We start from the raw sequence: 20,391 nt of genomic DNA on the forward strand, positions 1-20,391 counted from the left end.
GGGTTCACATATTTTAAAAAAATAGTTTTCTGTCTTTCATATTAAATTTCATCAGTACTGCAGCTGGCTCTGGACAGGATTATATATATATTATATATTGTGTAAGAATGTAAGTAATTCAACTTGTACAGTTCCAAATGCAATATTGGCTATAATCCAATGAGCTGTGATAGCCCAATGGGACTTTTACCTCATTTTTATAATGGCAGCTCTTATTCTCCACAAAATCCATACCAAATTACAAATTCTCCAGGGTTTCAAGCTGGTTCTGATTGGATACGTTACTGTTACTATTATTTAAAAGGTGGATTGTTTTAAATTTTAAATAGAAGAGGAAGAAAGAGGTTAAGGGCATGCAGAATACAAGGATCGAGGCAAGGACAAATGCTCCACAATTTAGTTTATATGTTCTGTACTTTGTATAGGGAGCACACACATTTGTCCTTGAATGTCAAGGATTTCTGTACAACTAAGCTGCAGCATAGAATTTGCTTCCTGGTATACTGTATCTCTTACTGAAAGTCAGTGAGATTACACCTACATAACTGACTGCAGGACTGTATCTGTGGATCCTTGTGTAGAGCAAGGCAATGATATAATTTTGCTATTAATGTATAGAGTGATTTACTAAGCAACTCTTAAGAGAGAGAAAAAGACAGACCTTGCCCAGTAGGCAGAAGAGAAGGGAGGAAAAAGGAGTGGGAGGAAAGTAAGCAAATGATTTGATAATGTGTAACTAACATAAGGAACTAATGAAATACACATTTTCATTAGAGCTCAAGTAGGAGACATGATCAAATGTTAAATAAATGTATATCTGTAAGTTATATCAATGTAACTAATACCATTACAATACCAACTGAAAAATGGGTTTGTTTTGCTGAAACACACTGAAATACACCACATGGCCATTAGGGAAATCAAGGGATTTCAAGTTAGAATGCCAAACTAGTGTCCCTGTGCTGATGTTTAAAGGTGGGTGGAGGAAGGAAGAAGCAGGAGGGCTATGATTTTATGACATTCTAGAATGAACAGAAGGGAGCAATGGAAGCGGAGATTAAAAAGCTTTTTATAGTTGGAAAAGGGCTGTTTGTAGTAGGAATTCTCACATTAGCTTAGCCATAGTTATTATTTTTAGAAGTGTTACTATGACATATTCTACAAACAACCTTAGAGTTTATAGAAGGCAGGTCACTGTTCCCTACAATTAAAATTTGTGCTGGCATTCTCATTCAAATTCTGCATTGTAAAGAATTATGAGTTTTTCAGTGGTGTAAACCTTTTAGAAATAAGATAGTTCTTTGGTTTCCCAAAACTATACTGGGTCTCTACACATGGTACTTCAGCTGCATTGCTATGTGCAGAAATCAGCTTCCATTGAGGAAAGAGCACCTAAAGCATTCCTGCCTAACTGGTCAAGGTTGCAAAAGAAAGCTAAAAATCAGCACCCAAAGAAACAGATTGCTCAGAAGAATTGGGTTTAGCGGGATGAAAGCCCTATGCAAGATTGCCATCAGTATACAACTATATTAGCTACAGCAGATAGGGACAATAAAATCATTATACAAGACTAGGGGCCAAGCCAATTGCATTCAGGAATACAATGGGCACTAGGTTGAGAGGGGGGCGGGATGGAGTGGAAGAACTCTGCGGACAGCTTCACCCTCTCCCCAGGTCCTGGAAAGGCTGCAGGCCTGTTATGGAACTCACCAGCAGGGGCAGCTCTCACATGGCAGGAATCTACAGCATCCAAGCCTCTGAGAGAAATGGAAGGAGGCGGTTGCTCAGGGGTGGGGGGCAGAAGGCTGGCTGCTGGACAGACAGGCAAGCCAGTTGGAGGAGGAGGCACTCAGGGGCATGACAGCTGCCCTGAGTGGGTGTTAAACGCTGAGTGGCACTTAAGCCATGATACACATTCCTCCTCCAGAAATATATAGTGGAACAGATGAGAAGAGGCATTCAGCATATCCAGTTCTCTTACTGGTATATTCCCTTAAGATGGATCACGTGCAACAGAGTTGTTTTAAAGAACTCAGCACACTGCTGAATCAGGAAAGCCTTCCTCCAGTTATGTTTCCAGACAATGCAAAATGTCAGAACCAGTAAAATCTAAGCTGTATATATTGAGAACTGAAAGACGGTTGAGAATTTAGATCGATGCATCTTATAGTGCCTTTTGTACAGGGATCCCCTTAGAGACCTTTTTTTCAAGCCTGTTCAGTGTAACCAGTGGGCTAATGGATTTAGAAGCTCTGTTATCTGGAAAGACTGTACTTTTTGATGTAGTAGTGAGGAAAATTAGAACTAAAGCATGTGCTCTTTTACTAGCTCTCTTAGGCCCATTATGCACAGAGTGGAAGATCCACATTCAGGGTGGAATGGCGGTGGCTAAAATCACCAATTATGCACGCTGCAGGTGGCAACCGGGCACAGAGTCAATGTATGCCGCCGAAAAAGCCGTGTTAGCGAGAGGCGGAAGAAAGTGGAGCTTCCCGGGACCAGGGTGCAACCAGAAGCGGCTCTGGAGTAGCTATGTGCATAATCAGATATTCTGGGTTTTGCCGCCATTGCATTCCGTCCCGTGCGTAAGCGGTTTGCTTCGCTTCTTCCTCTTCCATGTTCTCCATGCCGCCGTTTCAGCGGCCGTGCATAATAGGCCTTAGAGAAAATAGTCATCATAACAACCTTGTTCTGTGTGGGTCGGATTCAGTGTAACATATCCACATGCAATTTATGCAAGCAAAAGTGCTTTAAAAAACAAAGCAAAAACCCTTGCAGACTCCTTGCTGTTGTGGCAGAACTGCTGTTTGTATGTTCACTAGTGTCTTTCATATGGCCCATTATGCACAGAGTGGAAGGTCTGCATTCGGGGTGGAATGCTGGCGGCTAAAGTCACCAATTATGCCGCCGAAAAAGCCTTGTTAGCGAGAGGCGGAAGAAAGTGGAGCTTCCCGAGACCAGGGCGCAACCAGAAGTGGCTCTGGAGTAGCTGTGTGCATAATCGGATACTCTGAGTTTTGCTGCCGTTGCGTTCCGTCCTTTGCGTAAGGGGTTTGCTTCGCTTCTTCCTCCTCCGCGTTCTCCATGCCGCCGTTTCAGTGGCTGTGCATAATAGGCCATATGGGATGCTTAGGCTATGGAGTATATTGAGTTACTCTAGCTCTAGGGAGATCTGCTGTGCAAGTGAAACAATGCTAAACTACTTTTTTATATTCACATACTATTAGATCCAACTAATATTTTAGAGACTTTGTCACAAGTGTTTTAAGTGTTGTTGGGGTTTTATATGTGCTGTAAACAGCCTCGAGCCTTCGAGGGGAGGCGGTTAAGAAATTTAATAATAATAATAATAGTAATAATAATAATAATAGTAATAATAATGTATTTATTTTATTTTTTATTTATTGTATTTCTATACTGCCCTCCCGTAATGCTCAGGGTCACCCCCTGAAATTACCATTGAGATGCAGATTAGATACCAGTTCTCCTGGAGTAAAGGCAGCCTCAGAGCAAACTGTGTCTATGGCAACATATTCCTGCTGAGTTTCCTGTGTTTTCCAAATTGAGACCCACCTTCTCTGCAGACCACACCCAAATCCTCAGTAACTTTCCATGCTAGAGTTTGGCAACCCTAATTGTAGCTTTTCTTCTCTCACACAAAAAAGCAATTACACAAATGATTAAGAAACAGATAGAATTACTTACAGGGACAACATTGTGCTGCTTACCGGTTCTTTGTTAATTGCAAATTATCTTGGATTCAAAGCCTGGCCTTTTTCATTCAGGTGTCCACTGAGCTGCTATTTGTGTAGTAGCCGAAGGAAAGGTAAGATATGAATCTTGCAGTAAAATAAAAATATAATACTTTCTTTATAATGTCTTACTGGCCTTTTAATTCAACTACTGTTTGTTGATGGACTTCCTTAATTTTTTTCAGTATGAATCTCTTACGCCTGTGTCTGCCGCTATTGAGCTGATATTTGTGGAAGATGTCAAAGTCAGCCCTGAAGAAATTACACTTTATAATCACCCAGCTGTCAAGGTAGGGAATGGAATCTACATGTTCTCTTTTAATTAATAAAATAAGAAGCCTGTGTGAAAATGTAAATTACATAATACATACCTTCGTTGGCAGGCGGAACTGCTCGTTAAGGAGGGCTCTGGATACTTCTTCATGAATACAAGTGTTACTGATGTTGTTAAAGTGACCTATGAAGAAGCCGAAGGTGTTGCTGCAGTGAGTACTATAATGATAGCAGCTTCTCAGTTGCGAGGCTGGGGGCATGAGAGAAGTATTTTTAAGAATTATTATTTTTCGAAAGCAAATTTCTTAGGCCCATAAATCATAATCATTACAATGAAAATAGGAATATCAACATTTTGAAAAAGATATCTGGTTACCATAATTGCCTGTAGTCTTCCAGGAACATTTCCCATACAAATGCAACTGAAATTAATAGAACGTATGTAAGGTTTCTGCACTTCCATCTCACAGAGACTTCTGTACAGATGTTCTTAGGGCTTTCACTGCAGCATAGTATTGTTAGAGCTACTTTCTAAATATTTCTGGAGTGAGAAGACAAACCTCAAACTCTCTGACACTATGTAATATCTGGGAAACACTACATTTTCCCATCTTCCTCTGATTGCTTTCCATCTCAATCTGTATAAATCCACCTTTGGACAATGTATGTCATATTCTAACCAACAAAATCAAGCAAAATGTCATGTATGAAAACCTCTGTAGCAGACAGGTGGGTTTTCACCTTTCCCTCGGAGCAGCCAGTGAGAGCTGACGGAATGTTGGTGAGGGTGACAGGTGAAAAGAACTATTTCTGCTGTTGAGAGTGAGTGTAGCTGAATACAGCTGTGGAGAAAAGCAACTTAATAGTAACTGGGAAAAGGTTAAATAAGAATGAAGAAACCCAAACTCCTGAATAAGGGAAACAGTTCAACTGAAAAACAGCTAAGAGCTAACTTCTTGTTTGGTTGATGCTGCAGGATAGATGTATAGTAACAAGGAAAGAAGCACACAGATCTTAGCCAAACTTTAAATACCCTTATGGGTTCCTGCTTTTAATAAATCTATTGAGGGTGCTTTCTATAGGCAAATAGGCAAATTGCAGGGGTTCACAATTGTATCTCCTATCATGCCATTTGCGCAGAATTTGGCTAAATTAGGGTAGAGACAAGGGCCTGGATAGCTACTTTTAAATTTTGGGTCAGACTCTATTTTAGAGTAGAAACTGGCAGCCTTTTAACTTGTCTAAAAAGTGACCCTCTTAAATTCCGATGGTTCCAGGCTATTGAACAAAAATTAGTCTACATTGGCATCGATCTGAACTCCCTACTACCTCTGGAAGAAAAATGTATCTTCCGGATTATTAAACAGAGAATACTAGACCATGAGCAGCAGGAACTCATACCTACCCAGCCTCGAGTCTGCTCTCCAGCATTCTTTGGCATCACTATCCAGAGAAATATTATGTCTACCTATTTGCATCTTCTTGATGTCCCACCCCTGAGAAGAGCTTTTCTCCTGGCACGAATGAATGCTTTCCCCTCAAAGGTCTTAGAGGGAAGATTTCACCGTATCCCATACCACGCGAGACTCTGTCCGTGTGGTTCTGGCTGCCCTGACTCTGTCTCACACATTTTGTTAGATAGCCCCTTATATGAGCAGTGTCGGGATGACAGTTTTGTTGCTTTGCTGGGAAACAAGCCTTCTGTAAGTAAATCTATGACCTTGCAATTTCTGCTCTCTGACAAAGACCCAGAGGTAACCATTTTAGTTGTCAGAGTTTTAACCAAGATGCTTTTATAATATGCTGCCTACCTTGTATTTTATCTTTTATAGTTTATTTAATCATTTTAAGATCTGTTCGGTTATGTAACCCCATGGCCTATTTTATTATTTTGTTGAAATTTTAAACCCTATTTTAATATGTTTTATACATATTTTATGCCAATAAAAGGTTACTGACTGAACATTTAAATACGTATAATAGGTTATTGATAAATGGTAGCAGCATATCAGTAAAAAGTCCCAGTAAGTAAGAGAGAGGACCTAGTAGTAGGTGTGTGCAAATATATATATGAGATTCAGTAAATAATCAGGAATGCCAATTTTTTTTGCTCCATTTAAAGGGACCAAGATCCCTTTAAATACCTTGGAATCAGTTTTGGGGTGATCTGATTGAAGCATTTAAAGGACTATCAGTCCCTTTAAATGTCTTAACTCCATCTAGCCAATAATCCTGAAAAATCCTGAATGTTCAGGATTTTTTGAGCTCAACCATTTCAGTAGCCATAAAAATAGTTTTAAAAAATCCAGTTTGAATGAATACCCTCCAAATACCAATAAGGTATTTGTGTGGGGGGTATTTTTTGGCTCAGATTAGCTGAATTCACATCTCCTACCTTGTAGATGAAATGATCATGGCTCTGTCTATATTTTAAGAGAGGCCATATGAATAATGAACTATGACTTGTTTGACCTACCTGTAACCTTAAACATCTATGATAGAAAATGTGGAAAGTGGTAGGTACTATGAGTGGGAAACATCATTCCTGATGGGTAAATCAGAATGGATAAATAATCTCTTTGTGAATAAGGAAAGACTGTGTTTTAAGCAATGTTTTGTTTTCAAAAAAGCACATATAAGAATTTTATTTAATGTCCCTTAATCCAAGTATCAAAAGGTTGGGTTTCATTCATCTCTGGTTTAATCCACTGCACCTGATTTTTCTCTGGCTTCAAGAATGAAATTAGACTGAAATGTTTGGGAATGTTATATTACAGTGTGATATATCCAATAAAGAAATTTCTGTGCTGAGCATTGCAATAGCCAAAATTGTAGGAAATGGGTGGATGACATTACAGAAAATTATGTATAACAAAAATAATATTCTGATAAATGGCATTTGTGAAAATGTTATTTTTTTTCTGAAGGAGTGGTGCCTATCAACTTAGGTGTAGGAATTAAGAGTAAAATGATCACTCTCCTGCGTTCATAGGCACCTAATTCTGCTGGAAGTTAAAATTATGAACCCTAAAGTGCATGATATACACACACGTTTGGGCTTTTTAGAAATTCTCTCTTTAAAAGCATTTTCTCTGCATAATATGATTTTTTTTTTAACTTACCAATATACAGCTCTAGAATACAGCCCACAGCATTTTAGTCAGTTAATGCAATGTCTTCCTTTGCAATAGCTCTGTAATGTGAGACTGTTAAATGTATCTTAAAGCTCTAGTAGGAAGAGACAGTTCTCATTCAGAGGAAAAATCTTAGTGCAGTTCTGTTTCAGACTTAGTGGTCTCCCTGTAAGAATGCTAAATTGTTATAAAAAACTATTAAATGGGGGGAGTAATTTTATTGCTTTTATAATGTAATTTTATCATGTATATTTTAAATTGCTGGCCAGCTTGATAGCCCTTGTAAAGGCAGAAAGGCAGGTGATACATTTTGTAAATAAATAAAATTAATGTAAGAACTACATTTTAATGTATTATTTTCTCATGTTTAAGGTCTACCCATTACGTCCAGGGTCATTGTCTGTAATGATTCAGGATTTGTGTCTTTCCTCTTCTACACTTGCTAAAGCTGAAGTATATGTATCTGATATACATGAAGTTTATGTTGGTGGTGTTGATAAGGTTAGTATGTATGTCCAAGTAATTGTATAATTGTATTGTTAGCTGCAAACAAGCTGAGTCACCATCTGCATTAGTCTTAGTATCATTGGTTATATTTGATATTATTTTATTTATTTATTTATTTTATTATATTTATATACTGCCCTCCCCGGGGGCTCAGGGATGAGCTGGCATCTAAGACTCCTAAAAGAGAATTATTGAGAGCTAATTCAGTATAGTGCTAGAGATGCAATTAGGAATGCCATAGGTAGGATTTTACATAAACTGATATCTGAGTCTTTCATTGGGAGTAAGAATATCAGTTGAGATGTATGTTACATGTTTTTGTTAAACCTTTAAAAGCCAGGTTTTATAGTGGGCGATGTTGGGTTGTTACCAGGGAGGCTGGATTTAAATCTTTATTCTTTCCTGGAGCAACTCATTGAAGAACACATTGTAGGGAGCAAGACCTACTGAATAAAATGGAATTCATGTCCAATTATACCTATGTAGGATTGCTTCCTGAGTGATTATGGGCCAGTCACTCTCAGCTTAACCTGTTCACAGCATGGTGGTGTGGGAAGAAATGGTGGGAGACTATTTCTTCAACAGTGAGTTCCTTGGAGCAGTATAATTATCATCAAATAAATAAATAAAGGCTCTAAGATAATGCATGTGTAGCCCTCTGAACATGTGTTTTTAAAGAAATCAGCATAGCATTACAACTGTACTTGTAGGTACTGTATCAATGATGATAGCTAGCAGAAATGTATAAGCTAGTAAGAAAAATGAAATTATGGATTGAAATGTGTCCAAGCATTACTTTCAGAAGGAATATGAATGTTCATAAATATTGCATTGCAGGTAGAGATTGGCAAGACAGTTAAAGCATATGTCAGAGTACTGGATGCTTCCAAGAAATACTTTCTGGCTAAATACTTTACTTTCATGGATTTAAAGCTAAAGGCAGCATCTCAGATTATTTCCTTGAAGTAAGTACTTTTTTTTGGGTTATGCTGTCATAAAGGCAAACAAAACTAAAAACAATAGGTTTGCAATTTATATTGATATTGCAATAACAATAGACATTCAGAAGTGAAGAGTGATGGAATATTATAATGCACATGAGAGACTGAATTATTAAAAGTTGGTGCTTACTTTTTTACTTTACTGTTATTTATATGGATGAGTCAGACAGCTCTTAGCAAATATATTTATTTTCTCTGAGAAGCAATTAGGGCAACTTGCAGGCTCTTAAAACTACCAGCAAGCTATCAACAATCAAAGCATTAACCAGCAAACATACCACTATACCTCTAATAATATAGGTTTATTAATATAAGCAGCGCTGACCCGGCCCAGTCCAACTGGCAACAGAGGTCCTCCTTCAGGGCAACTAGCACTGTCTCTACCCCATGGCCTGGCCGGAAACCTGACTGAGATGGGTCTAGGACTGAAATTTCTTCCAAATATGCTATTAGTTGGTCTGCAACAGCCTTTTCAAACATCTTCCCTAGAAACGCTAAGTGCGAGATGGGGTGCTAGTTGGAAGGCTGCCTGTGTGTCCAGAGATGTTTTTTTAGGTGGCAGGCGAATCACTGCCTCTTTTAGCCCCTCCGGGAATTCTCCTGTTGAAAGCGAGAATGTTTTGGGAGAGGAGATTGCCAGAAAGGCAGAGCTGAAGGGTATTTCTGTATTAGAATCATTGCTATTTTCTCCCCAACCTGCTTACTTTAAAAAAACAAATTCTGTAAATACCTTTTGTACGCAAATCTGCTCTGAATCTATCAGTCTGCTTCCAGACACGCCTAAAATTGCTGTACTCTTCACTCTTGCTACTTCTCTGAATCTTGGGGTCAGTCTCTAGTTCAGTAAACCAATTTCACCAGAGCCTTATGTATTTTTGAATTCACTCATTTACGGCTTCAATTCTAAATGTTTAGATTCTGGGGGTGTAAAAATAATTGAAGCATCTTGTCCTGACTATATCTGATGAGATGGAATGAAACCAAATTTATTGGTCCCATTTGAAAATAATAATAAATTTTAAAGCCCTTTCATAATAGTTCCCTCATCTGATATTGCGAATTATTTTTATTAGATAGATACTAGAACCAGCTTGGTGTAGTGGTTAAGAGAGGCGGCCTTTAACCTGGAGAACTGGGTTTGATTCACTTCCACATGCAGCCAGCTGGGTGGCTCTGAGGCAGTCACAGTTCTCTCAGAGCTCTGTCAGCCTCACCTACCACAAAGGGTGAATGTTGTGGGGAGAGGAAAGGAAGATGATTGTTAGCTGCTTTGAGAAGTACAAAAAAACTCTGCTTCAAAAATTTTTAAGTATATAAGAAGTTTACATACTTGTTTTTTCCCCAAGAGGAATTCCTTAAAACCTGTTTATTTAATGCATTGATATGATGGTGTCACTCATTATGACACCAATGCCTTATGCTTAATAAAACTAGTTAAGATTCAGCCAGTATCTGACCCATTTTGCTTTTAAGTTGAGGCTATGGTATAGTGTGCTACTTAGTAAATAAACATCTCTTTTTTCTTTACATAAACCAACTTGTCTCATTAACGTATTTTCTAACTGCAGTCTTCTCAGCGAAGCTCCAGATGAATACACTGCTGCTTTTCTAGTTCATGGCACGGCCATAGGTCAAACCAGTATTACAGCTGTTGTCACTGACAAAGATGGAGAGAGAATCAGTTCAGCTCCACAGCAAATTGAAGTAAACGTTTTCATTGTTAATTGATAATACTTCCTCGATTGCTTTCTACTGTGTTGTTGTTTGTATTCTGAAATAACTGTCTCCTAATAATTAAGATATTTGAAAATAGTTTTTTAAACAGTTAAATATCAATATTGTTAAGCAAAAATACAGTGTTGGTAGATTTTTCTAGGTGTTTAGCTTACTCTGCCACTTGGGAATATATTATTAATGGTAATATTATGCTGGGCAGAACAAGTGATCATTTTTAAAAGCCTAATTGTGACACAAAGATGAAGGGAAGGGCAAGATTTGGTAGAAGGGAGCACAAAAATACAGGGAACTGCTAGCAAAAGAAAGAGAAGATAATGAGGGACTTTTTTGTTGCTTTAAAGTTGCAAGAGTGTAAAATCAAGAACAAAGTCCAGAGAAATTAAAGATGACTGATGGTAGGACGGCAGACCACAACAAGAAAGAAATAGTAACACAAATGAATTTCCACTTCAGAGGATAAGATTACAGAAGGATTGGGGTGGGGAGCCAGAAAGGAGGAGACTCTCTGCCCAAGGAGCAGCGAAAGAAGCAAAATTAGTTAGAATCTGAAGTATGTAGAAGTAGCAAAGGGCTGCAGCCAGGATGTTTGGTACACAGCAAGCATCACACATATAGGAGGAGGACAGAGTACCTGACAACAAAAGAAAAGGACTGGACAAGTAGAGCAAAGAGTAAAACTGAGATGAAAATGTCTTGTGTTCACTTTTCAATAGAAGTGTTCTTAAATTAGTTTATGGTTTAAAGCAACTAATGAAAGCTGGAAAAAGGAAATCTGTACTTAGGTATGAGTTCAAACATGATGAAGAGGCAAGCCATGTTCTGCCATCTCTCTAATGATTTGCACAACCTGAAAAGTTGGATTGTATTTTTTTAAGAGTCTGTTTTCTTTAATTTCCAGGTATTCCCTCCTTTTAGGCTTATACCAAGAAAAGTCACATTACTTAAAGGTGCAGTGGTTCAAGTGAGTTATTTCTAAGATTATCGTTCCAAACTAGTTATTGGCTAATAAACTATTGCTATAAATGTATAGCTCAGAATCGTATTACTGGCTGTTCTCTGAATTGCATCCCACACCATCTGTCTCTCATGAGCTGCACACTCCCTGGAGAACAGCTTCCATGTGGTGGCCCTTATTTAAAATGGATTGTATTTAGGGAGATGTTCTGTACAGTTACCTGCTTTTTTGTCTTCAAAACTAAGCCTGACAAACAAAAGTTTTAATTTTCTTTAAGACAAGTGTTTAGTTTCTAACAATAAGTTATCATTTATTATTGTAAGAGAAGAAATACACCCCCTCCCCCCAAAAAAAACCTACTTGTTTTCTTGTGAATCAGTTTTGTGAACTTCCTTGAACTTTCAAAGATAAAATGGGTAAAAATCAAAATCAATAAAGGTAACTTAAATCCACACATACTACAACATAGAACAATATTTTTGTATGGCACTTAATAGAGGACCTTGGGCAAACAACTTTGTGGTTAAGATTTTAGTAGTCTTCTACCCTACTTGGTTACAAGTGTATTTTCTGTCATTGATAACAAAAATAAATGTGTTTCTTTATTAACTGTATGCAGATTATTTCTGAAGGTGGTCCCCAGCCTCAGTCCAACATAATCTTCTCAGTGAGTGACACCAGAATTGCTTCTGTGAATAACAGTGGCCTTGTAACAGGAATGGTGATTGGAAACAGTACTGTAACAGGAATGGTTCAAGCAGTTGATGCAGAGACTGGCAAAGTGGTCGTGGTATCCCAGGTATTGACCATTTATCACATTGTAAAACAGCAAGTCTTACATGTATTATGTTTAAGGTTAGTACATTTACAAAATGAATAGAATGTATCATATTGCTAAATTGTGGGCATCTGTTGTCCAGTCAGCTCCCTACAGAATCATTGTACTTCACAGGAAACTCCCACTTGGCAGTAGCTCCAGTTCCAAATAGATGTTGAGGCCTTCTGATTTTTAGGCTGCTGAGAAAAGGATGAGCAATCATCTACCTTTGCTCTCAAATAGAGTTGCTGAAAAACAATTCCATTAACATCTATGAAATCCAGTTGCATGAAAAATGCAAATAAATTTCCAAATAGAACAATCTAAACTTGCTTTCCTTTGTAATCCAGAGAACAGTTTCTGCTAAGAAACATAGGTGAGTTACACTGAGAAAAAATTGATGTGCTAATCTGTGTGAGAGCCTGAGCAGCAAATTTCTGCAGTTTGAATCACCTGGTCCCTTTTAGAATTAACAGGTCAAAATGGGACATATAAATCCTTAAGTAGGGACCTGCAAAGATCTTCGCCTCACTATTGCTTCCCCCTCCCACTGTCATCCTTCACTCTCTTCCCATGCACATGAAGGAGTTTGCCTCTACCCCTGCTAAGTCCCTCAGTTCTCACAGTGGGCTCTCCTGTGTCTTAGGGGGGAGATCTTTCATATCACCTACTAACTTATTCTTTTAACAGGAGATGAAAGAGATTGAACATAGGACTTTTTGCATGCCAAGCAGCTGCTCTATTATTGAGCTGTGGCTGTGGCACATACCCGACAGGGTGCTAATAGTTATTTTTCAAAGTTCATCAAGTATTCTTGAAAATAATTATTTTGTATTGATCCCACTCCAAACTGGGCTGGGTCTTACTTGAAGCTATTCCTAGAACTATTGCTGCTTCATCCAGCCTAGGGAGTTGCAAGGAAGTAATGTTCAAATATTCAAACACAATTTGAGATTCGATGGCATAATATTTAAAATGGAAAGTTCTTATCAAGAAGTGCCCAATATTGTGTGCCTGTCTTTTCACATAGCCATGTCTGCTGTCTTCTCTATCTCACCACCCATCCACGTCTTCTTCTCTTCCTCTCCTTTTCAGTTGTTGGGTGCAGCTTTGGGTTGCTAGAGCCACCAAGATGCCATTAAAGGTAAAGGTATTCCCTGTGCAAGCACCGAGTCACGTCTGACGCCCTCCAGCGTTTTCATGGCAGACTCAATACAGGGTGGCCTTGCCAGTGCCTTCCCCAGTCATTACCGTTAGGCATTCTTAAATGCCATTAGATATTCTTAAATCTGCACAAGTGTATACACTGCTTTCTCCTAGTTTTGTGGAAATTGCTATGTATGTGGGTATTCTATGCTACTGAACCTTATGCACATAAGGGTTTGAGAACTGAACAATTACAACCAATCACCACTTGTACACCTCTAAATGGACCAATGAACTGCTCCCACTTAGGACCAATCAGGTTCTTTGGCAGGCATTCCAAAATGTATATAGGTTTGTATTGTGTCTGTTTCCTATTGTTGTTTGGAGTTGGTGCTGGAGTGTATAAAATAGCTGTTGTTTTGGAAGAACTTTGTGGTCTGTGTTTACTAAACCTACAGACACTATCTATTGAAGTCCTATGTGCCACTCCCCCTCCCCACCAGTGGATTTTTTGACCCATATAGGAGGATCATACTTGGTGTATTAGACATATGATCAGCAAAATGGAGTTCAATGTATAATCTTTTATATTCCATGTAAACCGCCCTGAGCCTCAGGGGAGGGTGGTGTATAAATATAAATAAATAATAAATGATGTCCAGGGCCCATTCTGTACTTGTTGGATAATGCGCTTTCAATGCACTTTAGACGTCGATTTTCCTGTTCCACACAGGAAAATCTAGCCACAAAAGCACAGTGAAAGTGCATTATCCAACGTGTGCAGAATGGGTCCAGGTCTTTTTAAACTGGAATAACAAGTGGTTAAGCTATAGAACAATGTTGAAGGCCAGTGGCACCTTTAAGACCAATGAAGTTTAATTCTGGATATAAGCTTTCATGAGCATCTTATGACATGGAATGCACACAAAAGCTTAGAATTAATCTTTGTTGGTCTTAAAGGTGCCACTATTCTGTCACTTTAGGCCAACACAGCCACCTACCAAAAGTAAGGGAAAAGCAAACACCCACTTCTCCAGATGATAGTCAGACTAAGGCAGCAGTGTATAGTCTCCGCAGCAGCTTCATAAGGTACTGATGGCTATTTGATACGCTCTGTCTTCCTGTCCCATGCAGGATAAAGTGCTAAAATATCATATAAAAAAAGAGGAAACAAAGAAGAATAGTGCAGAACATAATGAGAATTATATTATTTACCACTACCATAAAGTGCCTCCTATCGTGTGATCCCTTTTCTTCTTTATTTATTCAAAAGAGCACACTTTTTTCTGATCTCTTTTCATTGGTCCCATTCACTTACACTAGAATCTTGAGCAAAAGCTGCTAAGATTTAGCATCATTACTGTACAGTATATCCGACAGAACAAGCTTGAAGGAAGTCTCTTTCTCTGTGAACTTATCATTTATTTTATTAGTCAACAATGAGATGTTATCATTTATTTTGGTTTGTGTTATAAACTATACACATAGTGTGATTAAAAAAACTAGCTACTGTTATCATTTATAAAATGATATTCATAAGGATTTACAATCCTTATTTTGTTCAACTCCGAAACAGCCTTGCACAATAGTTTTATTTATCCCCATTTCAGATGCTGAAGAGCAGATTATTTTGAACAAGGTTGTCCAGTTAATCTGTATGCTGGAATCTGATCCAATTTCAGCACTTGATTTATGAATTCTACATCAGTCCAAATTTAGGAATCCATTTGCATCCTCTTAATTTCCATCTGTCTTTTTCTGTCTCACAAATATCTTTTAAAATGGAACGGAAAACTAAAATGCCTGCACAAACTTGAATTCCTGAATCTGACATCCTGTCTTCCTAAAACTATAGAAATTAAGTCCTATTCCAAGGGAGACCAAATTGTGGTTCTCCAGAAATCCATGGACTGCAATTGAGTCCCTGTCAGCTGACTCATGGTAATTGTAGTCTATGGACATCTAGAGAGTCACAGTTTGGCCAGCCATTGTTAATATATGGCTTTCCTTGGATAGATTCATGTATAGACACTGACTTAATTTATTAATGGAAAACTCAGCTGACATTGATCGGTCACTGGAGTGTTCATAGTGTCTCTCACATCTGCTGTTTCATCCACTGTGTTGACATATATCTTTTAAACTTCAATTTGTCAGCAAATTTATTTTAATTCAATGAATAAGAATAATTTAAAATAATAACTTGATTCAAAGTAAATCTATCTGATTTCTATATTTTCTGTATAAAAAATCTGAATTTTGCATTAAATAGTTTTAAGCTCCTTCCTTAACAATTACAATTAATTGTACATAAATGTTGAAACTTTTATGTGTTTTCGAAATGAGTAGGTACAGTTGATTAGATATGAACATTTTGCTTTCTTCTCATTTTCACAGATTGCATATTTAATTTGTAATCCACTTAAAGCAATTGACTCATTTAAATGCTGCTAAAATTAAAATGCAACTCTTGATTTGTGTCTTTCTCTTAGGCCAAAGTTGACATTGAAGTAATTCAACTTCAGGCTGTTAGAATCCATGCACCTGTCACACGAATGAAAACTGGAACTCAGGTAAATTGAATTACAGCGCCATTCCGCACCTGGTAAAAAAAGTGAAATCCTTATACCTTTTATAAATGCTGCATTTTTGGTGTTTTGCATGACATTGTGAACATCCAGCATTACATCTGCAAACCGGCAGCTACATCCTCCATTTTAAAATGCTAGCAGGGGAATCATATAAACTTGATTATCCCTGCCATGTAGCTCTAGCGGGATAAGAGCAGCCAGCAAGCCCATGAGCAAAAGACACGTGCATTACCAGAGTTGCGAGATCTCCAGCTCCGGTGCCTGCCCTCAAGCCTGCCTCCCTCTCTCTTCACCCAGAATGGGGCTTTCTTTCTTTCTTTCTTTCTTTCTTTCTTTCTTTCTTTCTTTCTTTCTTTCTTTCTTTCTTTCTTTCTTTCTTTCTTTCTTTCTTTCTTTCTTTCACAATCGCCCAGGTAAAGAGGAAAAAAAACCTTTTCCCCACCAGTTTACAAAAAAACAACAACTAGGGGGGGGAAATTACGTAACAGCTTCAAGGCTCAGGATTCCAAGAGGGGTGGCAGTAAAAAAAGTCCCATGCATATGAATAGATGTTGTTGTTGTTGTTATGTGCGAAGTCGTGTCCGACCCATCGCGACCCCATGGACAATGATCCTCCAGGCCTTCCTGTCCTCCACCATTCCTCGGAGTCCATTTAAGTTTGCACCTACTGCTTCAGTGACTCCATCCAGCCACCTCATTCTCTGTCTTCCCCTTCTTCTTTTGCCCTCGATCGCTCCCAGCATTAGGCTCTTCTCCAGGGAGTCCTTCCTTCTCATGAGGTGGCCAAAGTATTTGAGTTTCATCTTCAGGATCTGGCCTTCTAAAGAGCAGTCAGGGTTGATCTCCTCTAGGACTGACCGGTTTGTTCGCCTTGCAGTCCAAGGGACTCACAAGAGTCTTCTCCAGCACCAGAGTTCAAAAGCCTCAATTCTTTGACGCTCGGCCTTCCTTATGGTCCAACTTTCGCAGCCATACATTGCAACTGGGAAGACCATAGCCTTGACTAAACGCACTTTTGTTGGCAGGGTGATGTCTCTGCTTTTTAGGATGCTGTCTAGATTTGCCATAGCTTTCCTCCCCAAGAGCAAGCGTCTTTTAATTTCTTTGCTGCAGTCCCCATCTGCAGTGATCTTGGAGCCCAGGAAAATAAAATCTGTCACTATCTCCATTTTTTCCCCATCTATTTGCCAGGAATTGAGAGGGCCGGATGCCATGACCTTTGTTTTCTTGATGTTGAGTTTCAAGCCAACTTTTGCACTCTCCTCCTTCACCCGCATCAACAGGCTCTTTAGTTCCTCTTCACTTTCTGCCATTAGAGTGGTATCATCTGCATATCTGAGGTTGTTGATATTTCTCCCTGCAATCTTGATCCCAATTTGTGACTCCTCTAATCCCGCATTTCTCATGATGTGCTCTGCATACAAGTTAAATAGGCAAGGTGACAGTATACAGCCTTGCCGAACTCCTTTCTCAATTTTGAACCAATCAGTGATTCCATGTTCAGTTCTCACTGTTGCTTCTTGACCTGCATATAAATTTCTCAAAAGACAAATAAGATGTTCTGGTATTCCCATCTCTTTAAGAACTTGCCACAGTTTGTTGTGCTCCACACAATCAAAGGCTTTAGCATAGTCAATGAAGCAGAAGTAGACGTTCTTCTGGTACTCCCTAGCTTTCTCCATGATCCAGCGTATGTTGGCAATTTGATCTCTAGTTCCTCTGCTTCTTCGAAATCCTGCCTGTACTTCTGGAAGTTCTCGGTCCACATATTGCTGGAGCCTAGCTTGTAGGATTTTGAGCATAACTTTGCTAGCATGAGAAATTAGTGCAATGGTGCGGTAGTTTGAACATTCTTTGGCATTGCCCTTCTTTGGGATTGGAATGTAAACTGACCTTTTCCAATCCTGTGGCCATTGTTGAGTTTTCCAAATTTGATGAATAGATGTATAGGCTTCTAAATGGAGAGCTTTTTTTTTTTAATTAGCTGGCATCGCAGTCCCTTTAAAAGAGGGAGAACGGTGATTGGCCGCCTGCCTTGATTGACAGGTGGAAGAGAAGAGTGTATATAGCACGTTCCCCTCTTCTGCCATTTCAAGCAGGTGTGTGGAGTAGCAAGACGCGCTAGAGCAGGGGTAGTCAAACTGCGGCCCTCCAGATGTCCATGGACTACAATTCCCAGGAGTCCCTGCCTGGCAGGGACTCCTGGGAATTGTAGTCCATGGACATCTGGAGGACCGCAGTTTGACCACCCCTGCGCTAGAGGGAGGCAGAGGAGCCAGCAGGTGGGAAATTCCCGGAGGAGCATTTTTTTTTAAGCATTAAGCCATTGCGTTGGCCTAATGCTGCTATTTTTTCTGTGCAGAATGGCCCACAGTTATTGTGGATTTCAGTCCCTCTTCTTTGATTACCACATATTGATCAAATTAAATAGGAACTTGGTGACAAAATGGTGGCTGGGTATAATTTTTAATGACATTCCATTTCTTTTATGCGTATAACTGGGTTTTAAAAGTCAATAGTTTTGTATTGTTTTCCAAAGGAATAAAGTAAAAAGCCAGCTCTCATTTTCTCTTCTTTCAGATGCCAGTATATGTGATGGGTATAACCAGTAATCAAACACCATTTTCATTTGGAAATGCAATGCCTGGATTAACATTTCAATGGTCTGTCACTAAAAGGGATATTCTAGATGTAAAGACAAGACACAGTGAGGTGAATTCATAATTTACAGATTGTGATTGATTTTTCCTTCCCATTTTACCTTGAGCTTCTGATGACCATATTTGTTGCCCAGAGTATAGTTGGTTCAAAGTCTTCCATTTCCTTTTATCGGTTTGTGCAATGGTCCATATTCTACCTTTCCTTTTTATTGTTGTGGGTTTTTTATGTTGTCACCTGCCACAAGCCAGCTTGCCAAGAGTGGCAGGTAAGAAATTTAATAAATAATAATAATAGCTCAAGTCTGGTGGTTATTGGTTATGGAACAGTTGGAATCTCCATGCAAGATGGAAAAAAGTGTGCTTGAATGGCAGAGTAGGGAGGGTTTAGCTACCATCATAGGCTAATGACATGAATCTTCACAGGTTCTTAGAACTCTCTGGGGATACACAGACATCATTAGCTTGAATAATGGCAAGAATTTGTTATACCTCCAAAGGACTCCTTGAAATCCTTTTTTAAAGTTGTACAATATTTCTGAATTATAGTGGAGAATGGGAATAGAAAACAACACTAGTGGCTCTCTAAGAATTTCCAGTGTTTTATGGTGACAGTAAATTTTGTTGGTGGGCTTGAAATCTGTATCAATGGGACTGGGAATGGGTTGTCACCTCCAAGATATGCAGTAGAAGTCCTTTATTTTCTTGGGTAATATTTTATCTTCCAGGCTTCTCTTCAGCTTTCAGCTCAATATAACTTTGCCATGGATGTTTACAGTAAGGGCAAAGGAAGAACAGGCTTGAAGGTTATTGTGAAAGCCCGTGATCCTTCAGCAGAACAATTCTTCCACATGGCAAGAGAATTGTCAGATGAAATCCAGATACAGGTATTAATTGAGTTATCTGCACTAGCCAATTTTGTGGCCCAAATGCTTCAGACTTCCACCATTTTTTTTCAATATATTCTGAATAATTTTATTTCTTCTCTTACAATTATGACTCTTGGATTTAGCTATTATTTTGAGGTTCTTTTTCAGCTAGTCCCATGATCATCAAAAGCTACAGTATATGACCCTGGCAGATCCATTTTAATATATTAACTACAATGCAAATGCTACTGAGTTCATTCAATCTGACTTTGAAAGCAGTGTGCTTAGTAGGAGAATGGAAGTAATTACACTGAAAATGAAATATTTACATACACTGAATAATCAGAGTTAGTTATAAGTGTAAATATGTTCTAGATAATATATCAGGGTAGGTTTTAAATATTTGTTTGTCTGTTTATTTACTTGGATTTTTATACCACCCATTCTTTATGGCTCTGGGCAGTTTGAAAAACTGTACTTTTCAATGGCCTTATTCTTAAGGTTACCTTCATGCATACATGTATTCAACTTGCATGTATGTGCAAGCATGTTTGCCTTTAAGTAAAAAATACGTCCCTTTAAAATTGCTGAAAATGCCATAGGCATAAATGGTCTGAGTGTTGCAAATGCATTGTAATGAACAGAAATTTTCATGTTATTCTTCCAATTGCATAAAGTAAAAACAGGGATTCAGCAGATATTATCAAAGCAGCTAGGACCTGGTTTCGTTTATCTCTGACTATCAATTGCATGTGCTTTTATTAGGTATTTTATTTAGTGCTAACCAATAAATCTGTTAGCAAAGGAAAAGTAGGAGTCCAAAGTGTATATATTCTGAAGGATCATAACTGGAAGCCTGTATATAGAAATCTCTTGAGATTTTACCTTGAGATTTTACATATACAGCATTATACTCAAATTTTAAAATCATAGGTGACTATCTGTCCCTCTT

At 38.5% G+C, this 20,391-nt stretch overlaps 2 protein-coding genes across 7 annotated transcripts in view; one reads left to right on the plus strand and one right to left on the minus strand.

Annotated features, from left to right (window-relative positions):
* Window positions 1-18,778, minus strand: part of LOC143831971 (uncharacterized) — a 28,794-nt gene extending 10,016 nt beyond the window's left edge. Inside the window, exons 1-2 of one of the 3 annotated variants that reach the window (XM_077325610.1) lie at window positions 18,675-18,778; window positions 14,324-14,465 (exon numbers count right to left, since the gene is read on the minus strand). The gene's annotated coding sequence lies outside the window, so the exon portion shown is untranslated. Of the gene's footprint in view, window positions 1-3,728; window positions 3,801-4,123; window positions 4,254-14,323; window positions 14,466-18,674 lie in introns of those variants that run through there. The other 2 variants (XM_077325609.1, XM_077325611.1) reach the window with 2 other exon arrangements.
* NUP210 (nucleoporin 210) overlaps window positions 1-20,391 on the plus strand; it is a 131,742-nt gene that overhangs the window by 71,952 nt on the left and 39,399 nt on the right. For all 4 annotated transcript variants that reach the window (XM_077325606.1, XM_077325608.1, XM_077325605.1 and 1 more), the window contains exons 19-28: window positions 3,938-4,042; window positions 4,136-4,237; window positions 7,532-7,660; window positions 8,504-8,631; window positions 10,236-10,371; window positions 11,303-11,365; window positions 11,979-12,158; window positions 15,815-15,895; window positions 18,494-18,625; window positions 19,299-19,457. In XM_077325606.1, coding sequence (XP_077181721.1) covers window positions 3,938-4,042; window positions 4,136-4,237; window positions 7,532-7,660; window positions 8,504-8,631; window positions 10,236-10,371; window positions 11,303-11,365; window positions 11,979-12,158; window positions 15,815-15,895; window positions 18,494-18,625; window positions 19,299-19,457 — 1,215 coding nt within the window. The remainder of the gene's footprint in view (window positions 1-3,937; window positions 4,043-4,135; window positions 4,238-7,531; window positions 7,661-8,503; window positions 8,632-10,235; window positions 10,372-11,302; window positions 11,366-11,978; window positions 12,159-15,814; window positions 15,896-18,493; window positions 18,626-19,298; window positions 19,458-20,391) is intronic.

Source organism: Paroedura picta, chromosome 3 (genome assembly GCF_049243985.1).
Source record: "Paroedura picta isolate Pp20150507F chromosome 3, Ppicta_v3.0, whole genome shotgun sequence".
Lineage (NCBI taxonomy): Eukaryota > Metazoa > Chordata > Lepidosauria > Squamata > Gekkonidae > Paroedura > Paroedura picta.